Raw genomic sequence first — 20,242 nt, forward strand, 5'->3', positions numbered from 1 at the left:
TAAAAATAAAAAGAAAAAGAAAAAGAAAATAAATTTTTAATATATTATATATATATATATATATATATATATATATATATATATATATATATATAAATACTCTTGAACTCATCTAATGAGTATATTAAGATTTCCAACTGGTCTAAGTAATACAAAGCAATATACTTTGAAGTTACTATTCAAATTCACTATGAAAATGATACTTTTTAACATTTTGTTGATGTAATTCTTTTTCTTTTAAAATTAATGTATACTCTGTTAAAAATTTCACATCGATTATAAACAAAATAAATTTATAATTATAAATTTATAAAATCTCACAGACTAATTTTTAAAATTAAATTAAATTTAAAATTTACTTTTTAACATTATATCACATCATGAAATCACCATAATTTTACTCTTGTCAACGTTTTTTTATCAAAATAAGAATATTAATTATTATTCACGTTTCATCTCACGCGGTTGATTTTGATTCCAAAACAAGTTTTGGGGTTTAATCAAACATTTAAACTGCAAAATAATTTTGTAGGTTCAAATTAATTTTAACATGCGACTGTAATATTTAAAACGTGGTTTATTTCTGTACTGCCTCTTTAAAACTACTAGTATATGGTTAAAGGAAAAAAAAAATACTGTTGAAGCATGAGGAAAAAGGAATTGGTGAAGTAATTGTGCAAATGGAAGAATAAATATCAAGAACTACAAACAAAAAAGAAAATCTTTAAATATGAAATTATTTATTTGATTACACTTAAGAGAAAAGGACAATTTTGTTTTCTTATAGAACATATTAGTATTTCGGGTCCATCAGACAGTTTCCTTTAAATCCTAATTAATGTCAGGTCCAAGAGTTTGGGTCAGAAGGTCCACCAGAGGTCGGGTCAATTTGGCTTGGCTGAAACACACTGTTGCTTTTTCGTCGGAAATCAGTCCAATGAAAAAGTTGTTGGAACAAGGTCACGATTGGCTCACTTCTCTGCCTATAAAATTTAAAATTTGGAGGAAGAACTCCAAAACAGATGATGCGACTAGTTTGTTTGAACTTAAAAATAAAAGCTTTTAAGAAAATTGGTTTACCTATAAATAACTCTTACTAGTGTTCGCATAGATATTTTGAATTAAAAGTGATAAAACGTTTAATTGTAATGTATTTTCGGTCAAAAGATCTGGCTTTAGAAAATGTTGGACATTGCAAAATACAAATTGTGGAAGTATTGGGAGGTAGCCATTTCCATAAACATGAATTGAATTTCCCCAAAAACAGCTTTAAAATATAGTTTAATGAACCTTTCTCCTTAGGAGACGCGTAGGAAAAGCAGTGTGTTGTTCGCACAGGATTTGGATGCCATTTCTCTCCTCATAAACAAACCCCCACCATATGTCGTACTATTTTTGTTTCAAATAGGAGAAAGTAATGTATGAAAGTACAAGTGATATGTGTCAATAACTTTATATTATCATTCATTCACAAACATATTGTGTGTTAAATTTATTAAAATTTATAACAATTTGTTAAAAACTATACTAAGAATCACATTCAATTAGTTGACCGAATTAACTTTCACATTAGCACGTTACTATTAAATTCAAATACCTTTGAGATTGTTTGATTTTTTTTCATTTTAAAAACGTAAAAGATATTTCAGTTGTAAAAGTACTTTTCAAATCCTAATTTTATCAAACCAGTTTTTCTCTCTTAAAAACAGAAAACGGTTTTTAAAATAAGAAACAATATGATTTAAAATTTGATATTCTTTCATACAGGATATACTAATGCCGGAACCCAGGTTACAACATATTTAGATTTAGGTAAACTGACAGTTTGCATCAGTCAACGGCAACAAAAAAATCTCCAACTAAGGTATATCAGAATTTTTTCCCCTCAATACCACTGTGTTTGCATAAGCTAGCCAACAGAAACCCATTTACCCAATCTTTCACATATTGCGACAGATAGTTAAGAAATTTTAGCAAAATAAAGCGAGTGAAATAAACAGACTAGTCATAGGTTTGGAGGTAGTAAATGTCAAATTAAACATGCACTAACAATGGAAGGAAAAATATATAAGAAAAAAAAATCATACTTTTAAGGAAGCTATTCAGCTTTTCAAAACTCAGGTTTTGACAAACAACGGACATGCTTCAAAGGGCACCGGATTCCACATTGATTAAACATCAGATTGAAGCCAAAAGTTTCACAAAGAACACGCAGGTATCGTTGCCCAACTGAAAGATATTAGGCCAACCAAAATCAAATCCAAGGTCTTGTTGGGAATCTGGAAAATTGAGCTCTAAAGATAGTGATGTAGAGGACACCGATAAGAGTTGAAATAACGATAAATTAGATTCTCAATTAGAAAGCAAGTCAAACATGCCGATGAAGTGCATGAAATCTATTTACTTACTGTATATGGATCATTGGAATTGTGGAATGTATGCATAAAACGAATATTCCGTTCATAGCCATACCTCGTGTCATGCCGGCTTTATTGTGGCCATGTTCTTCCAAGAGCCATTTGGACCTTGTGCTAATTGATCATTGCTGAGCATTGATGCACTAGCCACAAAGCAATGACAACTTTCTTGTGTTAAGCTTACAACCATAAAAGGAAAAACATGTTCACGTAACTTGTAAAGTAGCAGGTGCACAAGTACTAGAACAGCATTGTTCAAAGCAGTTATGTCAGGTATTAGATGAACTGAAGGATAATCCAATCGACAGATAAATAACACAAATTACAAAATAGCATGAGGAGTTGCTAAAATTTGGAAGAAAGTGAATACTTTCCATACGTATCCACATCAGAAACTAAAAATCCTTTTCAATAATGTCTACTGCATAGGGCCCTGAGGTTTTCTGTCAAAATTATCTTTATCTAAAGTTGGTGCTTCTTTAAACATTTAGACATCTTAATTATGTTTCTATTAATTAATATACGTGATTAACAGTTGTTTAGTTATAGCAAAATAAAATGGCCATTATAACCATCATAGTGCACCCTTCTTCTAACTTCTAGTTACAATTCAATTAAAACTACAAAGCTGGACATTCGACATTTTAACAAGTAACTAGGAATTGACATGTAAACATCCTCTGCATGTTATGCACGCGCAGTAACAGTGATAATTTCATTAGTAATTGATACTGAATCATGCATCAGCATGCAAAAGATATCACAATTGAACAAGCTAAGGTGAAAGTTTTCAATTGTACATTCACATATCAGGTCACCCCATTGTAGCCACAAGACTCTGAGCATGCATCCTCCGCAAAACATATATACGAGGCTCACAGGTGGCCTGAAATGGAAGAATGCGAGAACTCCACAAGCCAATGGAAGTGTTGGCTTATCAAGAGCCATATTAGAAAATCCATCCCTTGTCTAGAGCAAGAGAAAATCTGTAGACATCTGGAAGCAACACCTACATGACTCCTCAGCCCTGGAAAACGCAGGGGAAGTATTACTGGTATCTGCAAATGACTTTGTTTGTACTTCCAAATTATGGAGAGCAGAGACAAGTATTACACATTGTATGTCCCCTACATGACATTGCTTGTATCGTTGTATGTAACAAACTAAGAAAGGAAACAAAAGTTTCTCCGTTCGTTCTAATTTAAGAGCAATGATATGAATGCAAAACAATCTTCTAAAATCACCATGAAATATAAAAAAAAATTATGCAAAACACAAGTCCTATAAAGCATGTTATTCATTGAGCCTCAATATATAACAGCATTTTAGTATACCACATAATTTTAAATCAGTGGTCAGATTATGTCTTCCAGGTGTGCAAAATCTAGAATGTAACAAAGGTTCCAGGAAGATCCTGATGTTGTATTTTTACCAGAAGAAGTCCAAAGGAAATTAAGAGGATATATCATAGAACAGATTGACAAGAGTTCAGAAATTATTACTTATTCACGAAGTTTAGCCATATACATTCACATGAAACTATACCACTAAGTCATAAAACATAAATGAAGGACTGAAATATTTCATCTTTCTTACAGTTGAATGAGGCTGAGATCAAACTGTCATGAAACTCTATCCTAGGGAAAAAGTATTAAATTGAAGATGAAAAAAATTTCCTGTCATCTGAAAGGAATGCTATTTTCAGATGAAATCAAATTTCTTAGCTCCGTTAAATGTTCATCATTTGATATGTGGAGCGAAAGACGTAGATTTGTCATTAATGCTTCCTGTTCCCAACTTAAGGGTCCTGATGCATGCAATGCCTCAATTGTACAGCGATAGGCATGCAACTCTAACCTATGAATTTCTGCTGCCAGTTCCTCTTGTGTAGGAGGGGAACAATTTCCTTCCTCATAATCCCTCTGGCAAACAGACTCAGCATCACTATATGGACCATCTACATCTTCAAAAGGACCTGCAGATACAGGAAATTGCAATTTATAGGAATTCCTGCTAGTGATACTACAACTACCAACAGAGCACGTAACACTATCAGCATGATTTGATTCTAAGTTTTCTTCAAATGAACAACCCACAGCGCCAGTTTGCTTCCTCCTTCCTATCTCCACCATATTAGGAATTCCAGTTTTTCTGTTGTTTATAGAAGCAGGTAAACATTCTTCAGCGAGCACATCTCTTGGAAAACTGACACCCTGTACCTGGTTGAATGGTGTGGGTGAATTCCTAACTCTTATTCTGTGACATCCACCTTCCTTTTCAAGTGCTCTAAACTTTGGGGGAGGTTTAGCATATGCCTCAACTTGTGAATGGCTTCCTCTTTTCAATGTTTTAAAAGAGACAAGTCCGGATTCCAGAATACTCAGGTTTTTCTTTTCAGGATGGTAGTAAGTGGAACCTGACAGTTTTGTCTTTGTGGCCGTCTTCTGAAGTTGGCTAGAACGTTTTCTATTCTCACAGCTGGCAGAACCCTGAAGATGGGAGAAGGATAAATAACTATTCATCCATAAAACAGCAAGGAGGGACCAGAAGAAAAATAGGACAAAGAAAAACATGTGAAACGAAAAGAAAACAGGAAAACTGGAGAAAACGTGAAAATTAGACACAGGCAATATTGAAAGTATAACAAGAAAAACAACCTAAGAAAAATTCCTTTTTATAATTTTGTTAGTTACTTTTAGCATAGAAGACATGCTCTGAATAAATGAAATTTGAAAAATTCAATCAAAGGTTAAACCCAGCACAACAGATGTGTTACTATATTCACATCAGGAAGCCAACAGCACTAGGAAATTACGTACAGGGGAAAAAATATTCAGAAGGAAAAAATGAAGGTACCTTTCCTACTATTATCCACTTGTTGTCTTGCCAAGACTGTCTCAACCGAATGTCAAATTTGCTCACTTGAAATTCCAAAGAAGATCCAAGTAGCCTGACCAAAATGTAGTTTTTCCCCAAAACCTTCAAAACTGTAGCCATCTTCCAAGAGAAGTTCTGGAAGACCTCTACAACATCACCTGGAGTCCAATTCTCCATGAATACAGGTACTGGCGGACATGGCCTGATGTCTCTCCTGGATACCCGCTCCACAATTGCCTCACCAGCATCATCTTGATATCCATCATATTTCACAGTATAGTGGTGGCCATTACCACAAATGATCTCTGCAGATAGCCAGGAGCCGCAAGGCACCTCAACTTTGCTCAACACTTCCACCTTATTACCTTTCTTGAATCTCATAATTGCTGATATACTGCTCTAAAATTTCAACCTGAAACCCTGCTCTTCAATAACAAAAATCAAAGTAAGAAACGGAAATAAAAATACAAAAATAACACACTTGTCAGCTGCTCAAAACAGAAGAAAAAAAAAAGGATAAAGATTAAAGCAACCCATCATCAACATGTAGAAACGACTGAATCGATGGTGATAGCAATCAATAAATAAACATAAAACAAACAAACAAAAGAGAAGCCAAATAACAGGTCACAAAAAAAAATCCGAAACTCTTACATTTAATCAATTTAGATCTTGACTTTTAAAACCGGGAAAACAACTAATCATAAAGTATAAAAATTTGATCAGAAAAAAAAAACGGAGGCCAAAAAGAAAGCTAAATACAGAACTCGTTGCAAGTTTATGTTCAGAATAGACAACGATAGATAACAGTAAAATTTAAAATAAAAACGCAAAGATAGAAAAACTGGGAGAGAAACAGACCAATCAGTGAGGACAAAGTCCAATTGATCAGAAGTAGAACAAATGCCGTTAAACCGATTTCACCTCATTTGAATGCTAAACCCGATCGACAGTGCTTTACGCCAGTGATTTGCTGAGTTTCAATGTTCTTTCTTTTTGTTATTCTGGCTCTCTTTTTTTTCTCTCTAAATTTTATTTATTTTGTGAAATATTATAAGGCAAAAATAAAATAAAAAAACTAAATAATACTAAATCAGGTAACAACAGAACCTGAGCGGAGAATTGTGATTCTATTTCCATTTCTCAGCAACAACAAAAAAAAAGAGCAAAAGAAACAACAACAAGAAGAACAAATCGTGCAGAAAATTGAAATTGAAAGCTCATTGATAAAATCATGAACAAAAATAACAATCCATTAATTATGCAGAGAAAGTGAATTAGTAGATGGAAGGGGAGGAAATTGTAAGAAGGGAGGAGAAGAAAATTCACTGACCTTGTTCCGATTCAGAAGACGATCTTTTCGTCTCTGTGATTTTCACTCTCTCCTCCTTGTTATTGTGATTGCGGTTGTTGTAGAATTTTTCCCTTTTGTTTTTATTTGTAAAATTATCATATTCATTGTGTGTTTGTTCCTCATAAATTTATTTAAATTAAATTGATTTAATTACTTAATTTATTTATTTATTTTAAAAAATAAGCTGAATTTTCATTGCCAACTGCCCAAGAATAGCTTGTTGAGTTGGGAATTAACTGTTTCATCTTATTGTAAACATTCCTTGTGTCAACCATTCTTCTTCCTCTTTCCTTTCTCTCTGTGTTCATATAATTCATAAATATATATATATTACAAACAAAATTATTATTCCTTTTTTTTCTATTTTCAAATTTTTAATTTTCAACAATACCAAAACTTATTCTATCTTTATCTTTTCTCTATAGTGACATTCTTCATAAACTGCAGAAGATTATTTATTTAGTATTGTGTTGCCATTTTCAAACTAATTCAAACATTCTAGCAGAAATGTTTGTAGAAGAGATTAGAGGGTACTACCTGCTATATGACAATAACTTTATTAACATTTGATAGAAATAAATATAATATTTATTTTTTTGAAAATATGTATAATATTTTTATCCTGCCGGAAAAAGATTCCTATCATGAAAATTCTACTCCTTCAACACAAATTAGTTATTGTTCATATATATATATTTTTTTTACTCTTAGTTTTAACTTGTTTTAACAAATTTATTACATAATAAACTAAAGAGATGGACGCGTGTGTGTATATATATATATATATATATATATATATATATATATATATATATATATATATATATATATATATATATATATATATATATATATATATATATATTAAGCGTGCTTATTTTATGGATATGGAAATAGATAAGAAAATCAACAGTTATAATTAAAGATACGAATGTTTAAAGTTATAAGTTAATTTCATTAGATAACTACTTAAAAATTTGTACTGATTTATATTTAAACTTTAACTAAATATATTCTAGCACATTTTTTCTATTAATAACAAATTTAGAATCAATTAGCTGTAGTTGAATATTACCATTTCCGCTATCATATTCATATTTTTTCAAGAAAAATACATTTTTAATATAAGAAATATAAAAGCAACTTTCAAATAAATCAAATGTTAACTTATTTTTATATCCTCAATTTAATGTAAAATCTATTAATGAGATATGCACTCATTTCACGTGAAGTGAAATCATTTATAGAGTTATTAACAAAAACAAATCATGCTTGTTACTTATTGATCGAAAATTTATGAGTAATGCTATTAAATATAACAAAAACTTAAATTATGTCATTTTATGAGTACTTTGAAATATAATTTAATAGTATAGTAATAATTAAAATTAAATAACTTAATTATTTTTGTAAGTTAGACATCTGTCTCTTATATAAGATAATATTAAAAATGAACCATTAGTTAAGTAATTTTGTTTTTACACCTCCATTATTAGTACAAAGGTGATAAATAATCAATTCAATCAATTTATTCATTATAAAAATATAAAAAAATTAATCAATTCTATCCGTTTAATTTTATAGATAAATAATCATTTATTATTATTTCTAAAAAATTAAGAAATTGATCCTATTAACATCAAATAGAAACTCAAAATTCTAAACAAAACTAATCCAATCAACTTTTTTACAATTATTTTTTCTTAAGTTTAGTTTTTAAAGTTTGTCTCACGCTTATTTTTAATTATAATTTGTAAAATATTTTTTAATTTCTGAAGAAAATTACTTTTATGGATGGATTGTATATTTATCAATATACAATTGCTAATACATGGATTAAATTATATTTTTAATAAATGGATCAATTTTTTTAATAAATCAATTTTTGTTTTCATCCATCTAGTTTGTCACCCCTAGTTAGTGTAATTGTTATCATATCAACAATTAACACATGTTTAAATTTAATTTTGTCAATATATATTAGGATTCAGATTAAATTTACAAAGAATAAAATTGTGTATAAGATGGTATTAAAGTTCAATAATTGAGCTCTAATACATATTTTTCCTATCATGTCTTAACAAATTTTATCCCATGGTTTTAGTGGATCCTTTCAAGCTTTCATCTAATTTGGTTGAAATCCATGAAGAAATAAAGAATCTTGCAAAATGGGAGAACATTGAATAGTAGAAGAACATAAGTGGTTGTAATGAACATGTGTGAAGCCATTGTCGGATAATAGGATACTCAATGTTACTGCAAACATGTTTTTCCATCTACTTCCAAATCAAGAGTAATGGTTGAGTAACTACTCTCATGTGTTGTAACACTTATTTATAAAAGAAAAAATAAAAATTGTTATTTTTATATTTTGTTGTGTTAGCTAAAATCATATTTTACATGTAACTAAGTACAAAACAACAAACACACGGTGGATAAAATATAACTATAGTTAAATTATATCTATTTTTAATTTAAACAACAAATTTACTAAAACAGGGCATGATCAGCTCTTCATGCCTATTCACGATTACATTTCATTTCAGGCATATACAGAAATGCACTCAAATAAAGCAATTATTCTCAGACGAGTTTTTCATAAGCTCTTAATAGGAGAAAAAAAAATACAAAATTAACTTTCGCATAAGCTAAAGTTTGTCTATATCCACAATTTCAAAATAAAAATACAAAAATTATATAAGAAAACTTCTATAACTTGACTGATGCACGAGCTAAATTTAGTTTATGGAAAAGTTAATTTTAATTTTTCTCTATAAAATTAAATTTAATGCTTAAATATATACACTGTGATCTTGACACATACTATTCTCAATAAATGGCCATTGGAAAGAAGATTATATGATATGATGAGATCACATGTTTGCTTGTTTAATATAGACAAATGTATCACCACTTTACCAACATTCTTCTTAACTTTTACCGTAAAAATCTCGGTATCTTTAATTTCTTTAACGACAATGATATTTTAATTTATTTTATTTGACTCATTTTTAATTCACTACTTCAATTATCATTAGATCATTATATCACATCATATTACTAAAAAGAATTAAAATAAATAGTCTAATGGTGATTAAAGTAATGGGTTAAAAATGAATAAAAAAGTTCACCTTAGTACTCTTGGTGTAAAGGACTACTCAACCAATCAATCAGTTTTGTAAATTAAGAAAGTTCATTTTTTTTTCATGGTTTGTTGTATTTTGTCCATGTGACCTCTAGGGCTTGCATGTGATCAAATAATTATGTTCTTTTGTAACATAAATGTGTGTTCAAATAATTAATTTGAGCTTTCTTTGTATAGTTAAAGCTACATGTGAGGATTGAACTGTGTATAGCCGCTATAGGTGTGAACTCTACTATTGAGGTAAGAAAAGTTATAATTTATAATGTTCGGAATTGTGCTTATGGTTTCAAGTAAAATAAATGGGATGAATTGTTGATTTGGTATGCTAAATCTTAAAATGGGTGTTAAGATTGATTTGTTAGTTTTTGAAATGCTTGAAACATGTATATGAATGTATCCAAATTTTGTAGTCATTAAATTAGTTAATTGGTACTATAGTAGAAAGCATTCAAAGAGGCCAACAAATCAACTTGATGTGTATTTTTTAGGTTTAGAAATTTGATATGTCATCGAGCGAAAACTCATAACCATTGGGTGCAAGTAAAAAGAAAAAAGATCACAGAGCTCCAATAGTACAGGCACCGGGTGCCAATTAGGAACCATTGGACACCATCTAAAAATTTTATTATATAGTTCCAAGGGTGAGGGTGTTAGGCGTCAAGTGGCTGTCTCTAGGCATTGAGTATGGCGCAGAACGTTGGTCCCTTCCGTTGGGTGTGAGTTGGAGCTTATGTTCCAAGGAACCTCTGAGTTATTTTTCATTGGGCGGGAAAAGATAACACTAAGCATTAATAGCTTAATTTCATAAAATTAATTAATATTTTAGATTTTATAATACACACACATCTATATATATATATATATATATATATATATATATGTATATATATATATGATTAATTGTTAAGAATGAAAATATGATGCATGTTTTATGTTGATGATGAGAGTGTAGGGATGAAATGTTATTATGAGTTTGAGGTGTATTGTAGTGTGAATTCAATGAGATTATTCTGACTCTGCTAGCATGCTCACATAAATGAAAATATATAATTGTAAGAGTCAAGACAGGTTCCTAAAATTTAGTGTTTTGGTATGAAGTAAGATCGAACCACACAAGTATAAGAAATTTACTCTATCATACTAGAGAGAGACATTAGTTATAGTTTATTGCTTTGTTAGAGCGGACTCATTAAGAGTGTGAGATAATATCATAGATGCAAAATCTAAGAGTTGATTCAATACACATGTCTTCTGGAAATAGAGTCAAATATTTAAGCCTTGTAGGCTATGAAAGTTGAGGTTTATATCTTTGTGCTATCGATGACATATTTTTGTGTGCACATTTTATTGTTGTTAAATTTGTTGAAGTTGAATTGATTATAAATTTGTCTATGTTATGAGACGATGTTGTAAAAAATTTATGAGTTATTATAATAATACCAACTTACCCTATTATTGGTTTGATTTGTAATTTATCCTCTTTTATGACTGTATGTTATATGTGAATCATGATGTAAGTGGAGCAGTAGAAGTGTGTTTTTTCTGTTGGAAATAGTAATTGTCCTGTTTATATAATTAGATTTTGTAATTTTTTTTCCTAATGTAAAACATCATATTTGAAGGATAATTTTATTTATGTTTTAAAAAACTTGAAGTCCACCTTGGTGCTTGTTTTGCTTAATACCCTAATGACAATACTCTAATTAGTAGTGGCATCATACTAATGTAGGATATTACATTTTACGTGTTGCTTAAGTAAATTTGTTATTAAGATAAAGAGTTAAGTTAGTTTGATCTCCTCTGTTGTTAATTTGGAGAAATAAGGTTGGATGAGAGAAATTGTAAATTCAACTTATTTATTAACAAAAACTAACAATTAACTATTGCTGATAAAAAAAATCATAAAGAGTTAAGTAAATATGAGAAAGATAATTATGACCATTTATTTGAATTAATCAAATGTTTTTATTTTTGTTTTTTATTTTCCAAACCACTGTGATAAAATAAGTAAAAGTGAGAAAACTATTTTAAATTAAATAAAAAACTACTATTATACATAAATAAACTGGTAGCATTTTTATTACTCAATCTTATATTGTCTTTCAATAAACCATTAAGGAATGCGTGAAATGACTAGTAGAATAATATTTTAATTTAAACTTATTAGGAAAATGTTATTTTAATATAAAATGTTTAATCTTTCATGTGATAAATTTTTTTGAAGACATATATAGATCATTTTCTTTTCCTTTTCTATTTTGCCATGGGCGTTGGATCCTTCAATATTAACCAACATACTCACTATTTTCCACGTACATGTATAAAAACAAAAACCTTGTCTTAACGTATCTATTACAGTTCACTAAATATTTTAACATATTAAAACTTATAAATTTATTATATTAAAATTTTGAATTAAAAATAATGTTATAATTTTTTAAATGAGTCATTCATGACTTATTTGATTTTGAATCTCTCGATGTGTATCTTGAAAAGACTAAATTTCTTTGATTGAAAGAAATTTCTCTCATTAGTTTTCAAAGAAAAGGTCTTTTATTCAAGTTTTACCCATACAAAAAAAAAAAAAAATTGTTCGGCAGATTTTGATTTCACAAAGTGAAGCTCTAAAATAAAATTAACTTTTATTTATTACTAATGTTTTAAATAACTTCATTACGTATAACTTTTATTTATTTTAAAAGTTTAATAAACAGTTTATGAATGTTATATGAATTTAACTCATTTGTTAGTAAAAATTGAGCTAGGAATTGATGAAATAGATGTGAAATGAAATCATACTGTGTGACGAACGATGAGATATACGTAAATGAAATAAAGTTGTGTTTTGTGATAAGATGCTGATTGAACATTAGTGAGACTTATAAACTACCAAGAGATACCATTGTATGATGGTGTATAATGTAAATTTTGAATTGTGAAACATGTTTACGGGATATCCAAACTTTTAATGATAACTCGAATTACAAAAATAAAAACATCATGTGATAAAAAAAATTGATAAATAGTCTTACCACTTATGTTTGGATGAGAGTAGTTGAACTATTTTAGCACGTGGGTTTCCACTTGGGATTAATGATAGTGAGCAATCCAATGGCTAATTATATTGTGAACATGTTATGCATCAATCTTGGACGTTCAATTTAATTGCAATTATTAAATGAATATTGTTGACTTCATTAGATTTATTTTTTCCTACCCTAAACCCTTTTTTTCTGTTTAATAATGTTTAAGAATTTTTCTTAACATTTTATATGTTTTAGTCTATCCTTAATCATTGTCAACATTTTAATTTACATTCATGATAAATAAACGTTTTTGAATATGTAATCATATTTTAGACGGTAATAAACAAGTTATATGGTGATATAAAATTGTTTATAAGTATAAGCAATTATTGAAGTTGAATTTAAAAACAAAAATGACAAGGATAGATTGAAGAAGATGATTAAGAAAATTGAGTAAATGTGTATAAGTTTAATAAGAGTGATAAAAACTCCTAAAAAAGCGTTTCATAAAATTTGTTAAAAGTATCATTAATCTTAAAACGGGCGGTTTAACATTAGTAGAATTGAGAAATAGAGATGGGTGTAAATGAAAATATTGCTAATTATTGCATGAATTTGAAGACTGTGTTACATTGAGACCACCCATTTGTCCTACCCTCTAGTCCCCCACCCTCCACAAGCCAGATAGACATACTTCTCTGCCGCACATTTTTTTTTTTTTCTTCTGTGTTTCTTTCTGTCCATACACTTCAGGTTCGTTATATATATATATATATATATATATATATATATATATATATATATATATATATATATATATATATATATATATATATATATATATATATATATATATATATATATATATATATTATCCCATTTAAGAATCTCTCAACCTCTTGGACCAATCCGTCTAAAAATTGGAAAAAAAAAATTACTGTGAAAAATTCAAAAGCTTAAATCTAACAAAACAATTAATCTTATGTTAACTTTTAACTAATATAAATTTAAGTATTATAAAGTTCGGATATATATATATATATATATATATATATATATATATAAAATATGGGTTGATTTTACATAAAAATAATATAAAAAAATAGCATAATAGTATTATAAGAATAAATAATTATTTTTTTCTAACTCAGTTAGTCTTTTGGATATATAGGAACTCATATAGTTATACGTTATTGAAGGTTTGCAGTTTTATCTATAATAAATTGTATGAATGTTTCTAATTTTTGTCAGTAAAATTGCATTTTGAATGATAATATTTATGTTGAGTATTGGTGGATGTAGGTCTTGAGGTATCAAACCAAACCATATTAAATTTTGTAGGGTTTACAATTTTGTTCATAAAATATTGTACGCAGGTTTGCAATTTTTGTCAGAAAAACTATACTTTGAATGATAATATGTATGTTGAGCATTTGTGGATGTATGTCTTGAGGTGCCGAACATGTTAAATTTCTTGTGTGCTTTTATGCAATTCTATAGTTAAGATTATTTTTTTCACATAAAATATTTTTTCATTTACATCTTGTGCTTAGTTGTTTTATAAGTTCTATTCTTATATTGGAAGAGAGAGATAATTAAGATAAAAACTCCTATGATTATTGTTTTATGATTTTGAATTGAGAGATCAAATCCCTTGTATAGTTTAAGATATTATATTCATATCTTTTGAACTCTTTTTATTATGTTAATACAAAAAACATGGCATTTTAAATAAAAAAAGTTTTTAAAATAAAACATAGATTATTTTAATAAATTAAATGAGAAAGACAATTTTAGTTGAATGTATTCGATGACGATTTCTCAACAACTATTTTTCAGCAAGTGTATAGTGTACTGGTACGCAGTAGTATTAACAAATATCGTATCCACAAGAATTTAGCAAGTATATTGCTAGTTTGATTTTTAGGTTGTTGGTTTTAATAAAGAGTGCAAGTAAAAATAAATAGTAGTAATTAGATAGATTGAGTGGAGTAGGAGCTATGAATTGATTTCATCTCATCTTCTTTTACTACACCACTACCATCTTATTTACTTATTATGCAATTCATTCAATGTCCTGGGAGTACTCTTTCTATGTAGATCTAGGTTATCCTAAATACATTAGAACCTAAGGACTTCAAACCCATTGTGATTCCTCAACTCCTAGTAGAATGAATCCTTACTTTATTGTGTAAGACTCCTTGAATGAATCCTTGCCATGTTTACGAACCTTTCATCCAGAATCCCCTTTAGCTACTTAAATAAGCACTAGTACATGTATGAAGATTTGATTGGACCACAGTTTGAGACCAGTTTCCCAACTCAATCCAAACCAGTTAAATAAATGAGTGATCAAGTCATCATTAAGCATAAATCAAACCACAAACAATTAGATGAAAGCAAAGATAAATACCCAAAAATTAGAAGTGAATATAATCATAATTGATTACATCAAAGCATCTGTACACATCAGATCTATACTAAGAGCATCTCCTTTGTGTCTCAAAGACCCTATTAGATCATATTGCTACTTTTTTAGCCTCCACTCAATGCCTAGAATTAATACATATGGCCTTTTTATAGGAATTTTTTGGATGGTACTTAGCCCAACTTTTGGTGCTTAACCATAGGGGTTTTCTCACAAGTGGGTTTTCTTCTCAACTCAACCTCTTGTCATGGTGCTTAGCACGTGACATTTACCTCTTGGGAGAGTTTTCTTGGCTGCTCAGCCTCATGGATTTGTGCTTCAGGTTTCCTTGCAAAGAAGGTTTTCTCACGAGACTCAACTTCATTCTATTCTGATCAGTCAGAAAGTCAAAATATGTTGTCCAGTCTTTTCTATTTCTATTGCTCACCTCCAGTACTATGGTATGGTTTTCTTTCATATTTATTGTAAAACAACAAAATATCATTAGAATTCATAAAACCCCAATTCTCGCTACATTGTTTTGTATCTTAAGCTAAGCATGCTTGTTTTATACATAAATAGAACCATTTTATACATGATAAGTGTAAATTTCAAAAAGAAAATTTACTTGTTATTGACACTTATCAATATCCTACTGAGTAATTTGATTTTTGAATTTGATTTTATCTTAAATAAAACTTAGTTTGTAAATATAATAGGAATATTCACGGCTTAAAAAACTCATATGATCTGCAAATTTTGTTTTAAAAAATTTTCATAGAAAATATTTACAAATTTGGTTATGAAAAAAAGATGTAAGAAATTGCTACCACTTTTTTTGTCAAATATTTTATATAAAATACTTTTCGCGAAAAAATTGTAAGAAATACTTGCAAATTTTATAGTTTTGTAAGAAATAATGATTACAGGAATTACTTGTCAATTAAAATTATTAAAAAAATTGAAAAAAAAGTTTTTTTTGCTATTTTTTTATCAAATTTGCAAGAAAAATCTCATATGTAATATGTAATATAAAAAATTATAGTAGCAATGATTCAAATATTTAAATGGTATCTATAAAATCCAATATTTATATTAATAATCATAATCATATAAATAAAGTTAGAGAAAGTTGTAAAAAAACTTATGAAAGTTTTTACTCATAAATTTCATCTAGATAAGTTTATAATTATTTAAAATAAGATTATTTATTTAAACAATAGTAATTTTAAAAAGGCTTAATTAAGATTTAAGTATATGATAAATTTTAATATTTTCAACTTAAATGATATTAAATTTTGTTGTTTTATTGGATATTCAAATTTTGTATGTTTTGTACTTAATATGCAAATGATATTTTATGGTTAATGTAAAATGATGAATGATTTTTATTGTTCTCACTACAAATGTGTTATATAAAGAGATCGTCATATTTTTCTATGGCTTTCACATCATCACCTACATCGATCAAGAGCAGTGGCGGAGCATACTTTAGGCAGGGAGGGGTCATAGCCCCCCAAACTTTTTCATTCTTTTAATATTTTAAAATTTTTAATTTTTTTTAAAATTATATATATGTTTAAAATTTGTTAAATTATTTATTTTTAATTTTTTTTAAATATATATATTTTTAAATTAGATAATAGTATATTGAAAAGTTAATAAAAATAAAATTAGGTATTTTTTATTTCTATATTATAGAGTATAACATTTATTGTTAATAAATTGTAAAATATAAAATCAAATATAATAAAGAAAATAAATTATTAAGATAATTTTCATTTTCTATTTTAATTGTCTTTTTAGTTTTTCACATGTTATATTTATCTCTCACCTTTTTCTAATTTCATTTTGTTATTTTACGAAAAAAAATAAAAGTTAAGAAAAAATTTATTATCTCTGCCCTCATTTTTTATATCTTCTCCTTTCATTCTTAAAAAAGATAAAAAGTAATTTTTTTCGGTCTCACTTGGTAGTGAAATATGTTTAATATTTACCACTATCTTTTTATCTCATGACCCTTGTGTGTGTGTGTATATATATATATATATATATATATATATATATATATATATATATATATATATATATATATATATATATATATTATAGACAATTTTTAATTTTTATTTGTTTATCATAATTTTTTAGTAATTATGTCTCTCAATTATTGGTTATATTATGATAAATTATTTTTTAAAACTTGTTTTTTTAAATAGGTATATTAATAAAAAACAAAAGGATAAATTCATTTTTTAAAATTGATAAAAAAGGAGTGAAGATTAAAACATGACAACATGGTTGCTCATCGCATAAGATGGACAATCCGTTAGATAGTGTAGTTTGTTTTATAGTTATAGTTATACTAAAATATTATTCATTTTTAATGAACGGGTGACAATAATGTTAAATATATAAATTTTAAGTATATTATTTTGGTTCCTCCATAAATTTTGATCAAGATCCGCCACTGATCTAAGAGATTGTTCTCGTTATCACAATTGATGGATCATTCTTATTATCCAACATGCTTTCAATAAAAACAATGAATGTTACTCGTCGTTTTATATTAATTTCAATATCTCATTGTGAGAGCCTAGAAAATTGTATTTAAGATGTAACAATGTTTTAAAATAATGAAACTTTATTATTTTACTAACTAGCGTACACACAGGCGTTGTCGCACCTGTACACATTTTTGAAATACATGTGATATTATGATGATAATATAATGTTATTAAGTTAATATATGAAATAAAAATATATTTATTAAAAATAAAGTGAAATATATAAGTAAATATGAGAGAATAATTGTTGATAAATAGAGAAAAAAAAAATTTATAAAATTAACGGTCAATTTTCAAAAATTTAATAAATAATTATATTTTAAAGGGTAAAATTAGTATTTTGAAATGTGGACACAAAAGAGGGAATCATCTTTATATATTGTTATAGATAAAACACTTAAATTTAAATAGAGATCTCATAAAAGATGTCATTAGTTAAAAATACTTCACCTCTCTAAAAACTCTTTTCTATAAGTTCTCTCCCCTCTCTAAGATATCTGATCCCATGTTTATTTGATTGAAGATCGGAGACCACTATGGTAATTCTCTTGGCGAGCACTTCCTTTCTACCCAATCAGTGTCTTCAAAACATGTAAGTGGTTTTCTATTCATTTTCTTAGGGGTCTCTTTTTTCTATGGTTGCATGTGATCCTCTCTTAGTCGCATGTGAGGTATTAGTCTTCTTTTTTTAGTCTTTGTTTATCAGTGATCATGATGGTATGGTCTGATCATGTTTATGATGTTTCTACGAGTAGATAGAACATCCTTTGAGTTGAAAGGTGTGGTTGTTGTTCTAGAGCTTTGAGGTTGATCACTCAAGGTAAGGGAAGTTAGTTGTTATCTATATGGTTGAATTTGACAGGTTTTTATATTTTTGCATGCTTGTGTTTGATTGTGATTTGGTATAAAATCATCAACTTCACAAAAGTGCATATGTTGTCATGTGATATAGCGTTAAGTGACATTCTCCACCCTTGAGCGTCATGTTTTGCGAGTTAATGGGTGTTCAACGACGTCTAGGCGATGCTAAGCGTCAACTTCATTGCAGGCATCGGAGCAATTTGACTTCAAGGCGCTAAGCGTCGGACTTTGGCATAAGCGCCAGTTTGTTGTGTGAAAAATGGCGTTGAGCGCTAGCCAAATGCCATGTTTTGCTTGTTTGAGTGGTTTTGGACGTTCTATGACTGATATGAAGCATAATGTATGTTTTGTTATTATAAATTGAATTGAATGTACTATGGAGAGCATGTATGATGGATGTTGAAGGAATTTCAAAGAGAAATTATGTGGTTATAATTGTAGTGTATTAACATACAAATTCAATATGGGGGTATCATATACTCTAATAACTATTCACACTCAAGTATAGTAGAATATGTTATGTTGTGAGAGTCGTCAGAGATCCTAATCACTAAACTTGTTCGGTCTTAGGCGCAAAGGGGATTTACCTTGTGTGTGGTGATTATCCCTTGATGCCAAGTTCTAAAGAGTTTGGGAACCACCACCATCAGTAAGTCTGATATCAAGTGAACGTATCTGGATAATTGAGTTTAGTGTCAACTACATGTGTAATTATATGCATAAATATGTTCTATACCATGTTTTATAGGTTTTTGATATGAATTAATTATATATGAATATTTATTTTATATACTAGCTCACCCTATTGCTTGTTTTGTATGACTTGTGTTTTGTTTGTCTCTTTTGTAATGATCACTTCACTGTGTGAGTAGAGAATGACACATGCAATGATGCTCCCCTGGTTGAGAATAGTGAGACCATGGATTAGTGCTTTGGTTTTCTATAGTTGTATAGGAGTTTAGTTGTTTTAAAAAACTCTTATATATCTATATTGGTCATTTATATATATTTTATGTTATTATAGTTATTATTTTGGATAACTGTATTAATATCTTATATATATCTATAATTACCTGTTTTGTCTTATCAATATTTAATGTTTTATTTGATAATTTATATTATTAAATGAAATGTTACTGTTTTGGATGATTATATTAATATCTTATATATGTTTATAATTACCTATTTTCTTATCAATATTTAATGTTTTATTAGTATTTCTATATTATTAAATGGGATGTTACACTCACGTCCAATCCAATTATAATGATAATATAAAAATCACTCATCTATTTAATATAAAAATTAAATAATGTTAACTTAATTAATGAATATAAAAATTTCTTAATATACAACAAAATTTAATAAAAACTCAATTAAAAATATTTAAATTTGTCAAAAATTTGAAACTTAATTATGTTTTTAAAATTATTCGTTTTGATACTAAACAGTCTATCAATCGAATGCAGATTTACTAAGTTAACCCAGTAATTATATGCAATATAAACATGCTTTTACTTCTATAATAACATAAATATATCATATTATTCAACCACTAAACGTATACTTATTGTATTTAAATCTAACA

General features: G+C 28.1%; 1 protein-coding gene across 6 annotated transcripts; it reads right to left on the reverse strand.

Annotated features, from left to right (window-relative positions):
• Positions 1-1,960: 1,960 nt before the first annotated feature.
• LOC114175961 lies at positions 1,961-6,790 on the reverse strand. 6 transcript variants are annotated; one of them, XM_028060826.1, is made up of 6 exons: positions 6,628-6,778; positions 5,274-5,714; positions 4,275-4,906; positions 3,218-3,444; positions 2,473-2,560; positions 1,961-2,229 (listed from the first exon to the last, which is right to left on the reverse strand). In XM_028060826.1, exons 2-4 carry the CDS (start codon positions 5,673-5,675, stop codon positions 3,387-3,389), a joined length of 1,092 nt encoding a protein of 363 aa, XP_027916627.1. In that variant the 5' UTR covers positions 5,676-5,714; positions 6,628-6,778; the 3' UTR covers positions 1,961-2,229; positions 2,473-2,560; positions 3,218-3,386. The 6 variants fall into 6 exon arrangements, with proteins under 6 accessions (XP_027916627.1, XP_027916625.1, XP_027916626.1 ...); XM_028060824.1 differs by having other exon boundaries at positions 1,961-2,294; XM_028060825.1 differs by having other exon boundaries at positions 1,961-2,294; positions 2,409-2,560.
• Between the last annotated feature and the right edge of the window lie 13,452 nt (positions 6,791-20,242).

Source organism: Vigna unguiculata, chromosome 3, assembly GCF_004118075.2.
Source record: "Vigna unguiculata cultivar IT97K-499-35 chromosome 3, ASM411807v1, whole genome shotgun sequence".
Classification (NCBI taxonomy): Eukaryota; Viridiplantae; Streptophyta; class Magnoliopsida; order Fabales; family Fabaceae; genus Vigna; species Vigna unguiculata.